We start from the raw sequence: 1,617 nt of genomic DNA, 5'->3' as shown, positions 1-1,617 counted from the left end.
ATAAGCTCTAAAGCTCATATAATGATAACATTCAATATCGAAAAATTGATCGTAGACTGAAAAAGTTTGAATTCTCGATTTGTCTTTACCAATTAAGATCTATTATTACAGTCTGCTTGCCACAAAAAGACTGCAATTGTAGTAACGTCCATATGCATCGATATGCGCGATGCAATTTTGCGGTATAACCGGGTCCTCGTTCAAATCCGGATTGGACACAACGTGCAGCTTGAATCGCGCTGCGTGATCGCAGCACGAACGGGTATACTGGAAGCATGATGCTGGGCAACAACGTGCACTTGCATGGCCAAGTCGGCGTGGCACAGCACCTTAAGATTGGTGACAATGTCCGCAATGTTGAAAATATCGGTCTGACAACTGCACTAGCACCAGCACTTGGTAAGGCATATTTCAACATGTCTTACTCTATCACTCACTTCGGTCGGCTAACCATTAGTCAACCTAACGGCCTGTAGCTTCTCGTCCGAAAGATAGACCTTCGAGGCGTGCACCTGGACACAACATGTGCATTGAAGTCCAATTTCATTTGGTCTTTACATTATACAATTCGAGATAAGCTTTTTATATGTATCAATTTGCTGCGCCGTCTTGCAGCAACGTGACGTAGGGAGACCAATTGATATGAAAGCGTTAATTATGTAGGCATAAAAATTTCAAATAGTAAACGTGTTTTTTACTCGGATAAGTGCCAACATGTAGATTGATCGAAATATGATTGTAGCGGAGCTACCTCGCTCGTTAAGTCAGAGGAAGACATATAGACTCAAAGAGCCACTTAGTTTTATAGAATTAGCGAAAGTGACAACTCAAAGAGTTGCACAAGCTTAAAGAGCTTACAGGGGTTCAAGTTGACGGGACCCAGTGTGGTGCGGGGCTACCTCGCTCCTTAAGTCAGAGGAAAAAATTCACTCTAAAAGAGCCACTTAATTCTATAGAACTAAAAAGGATAACAGCTTAAAGAGCTGTACAAGCTCGCAGAGTTTGATGAGTCTTAGTTCAAGGGAGAGTGATTCGTAAAGCTAAGCGGCCATTAGTGCCCGAGAGTATATAACTTAGGAAGGCTTAGTACTTTCGCTGATAGATCGGCAAGGCACGACACGCTGTTTAGATCGAAAGGGGTACTGGAATTTTTATGCTTTAATTATGAACCTTACCCTAATTACTTTACAGTACCAGACTTCTACATGGTGGCTGCCACTCGTATTACCCATAATAAATAAGATTTTAGTGATATTTACTATGTCAAATAGAAGAAAAGGTATGTTACCCTTAGTATCATTGCACCACGTTAACGGCTTATCAACCAAATCGTACAGTGTTTCCAGAGTGAAGTGGTGCCAATTAGGACCCAAGAGTATGTACCTTATTAAGGCTTAGTAGCAAGCCTTACGGAACGATACGCTTCATATCAAAAGGAAACTTGAAATTTTATTTATGTTACAAATGTAACGGAGTACTCTTTGCTAGTACTTATAGCAGTACTAGCCAAGTTACACTGATTACAGTGAAGACGGGGCGCCTCGACTGCTTCACGTACACGACGTGCAGGGAAAAGTTCTAAGTAGCTAAGAGGTCTTAGCTACTAAAGGCAAATTT

General features: G+C 41.4%; 1 protein-coding gene across 1 annotated transcript; it reads left to right on the top strand.

Annotated features, from left to right (window-relative positions):
* Positions 1-275: 275 nt before the first annotated feature.
* Positions 276-476, top strand: CCR75_009222 (uncharacterized protein; the record flags this gene model as incomplete). The annotated part of the gene is made up of 1 exon (XM_067967264.1): positions 276-476. The coding sequence occupies one exon, from the start codon at positions 276-278 to the stop codon at positions 474-476; it is 201 nt and encodes a 66-aa protein (XP_067821551.1).
* Positions 477-1,617: the final 1,141 nt, after the last annotated feature.

The sequence above is a fragment of the Bremia lactucae genome, assembly GCF_004359215.1.
Source record: "Bremia lactucae strain SF5 chromosome Unknown BlacSF5_NotPlaced_20_SHOA01000004.1_93855bp, whole genome shotgun sequence".
NCBI lineage: Eukaryota > Oomycota > Peronosporomycetes > Peronosporales > Peronosporaceae > Bremia > Bremia lactucae.
This window is presented reverse-complemented; position numbering and strand designations above follow the sequence as displayed.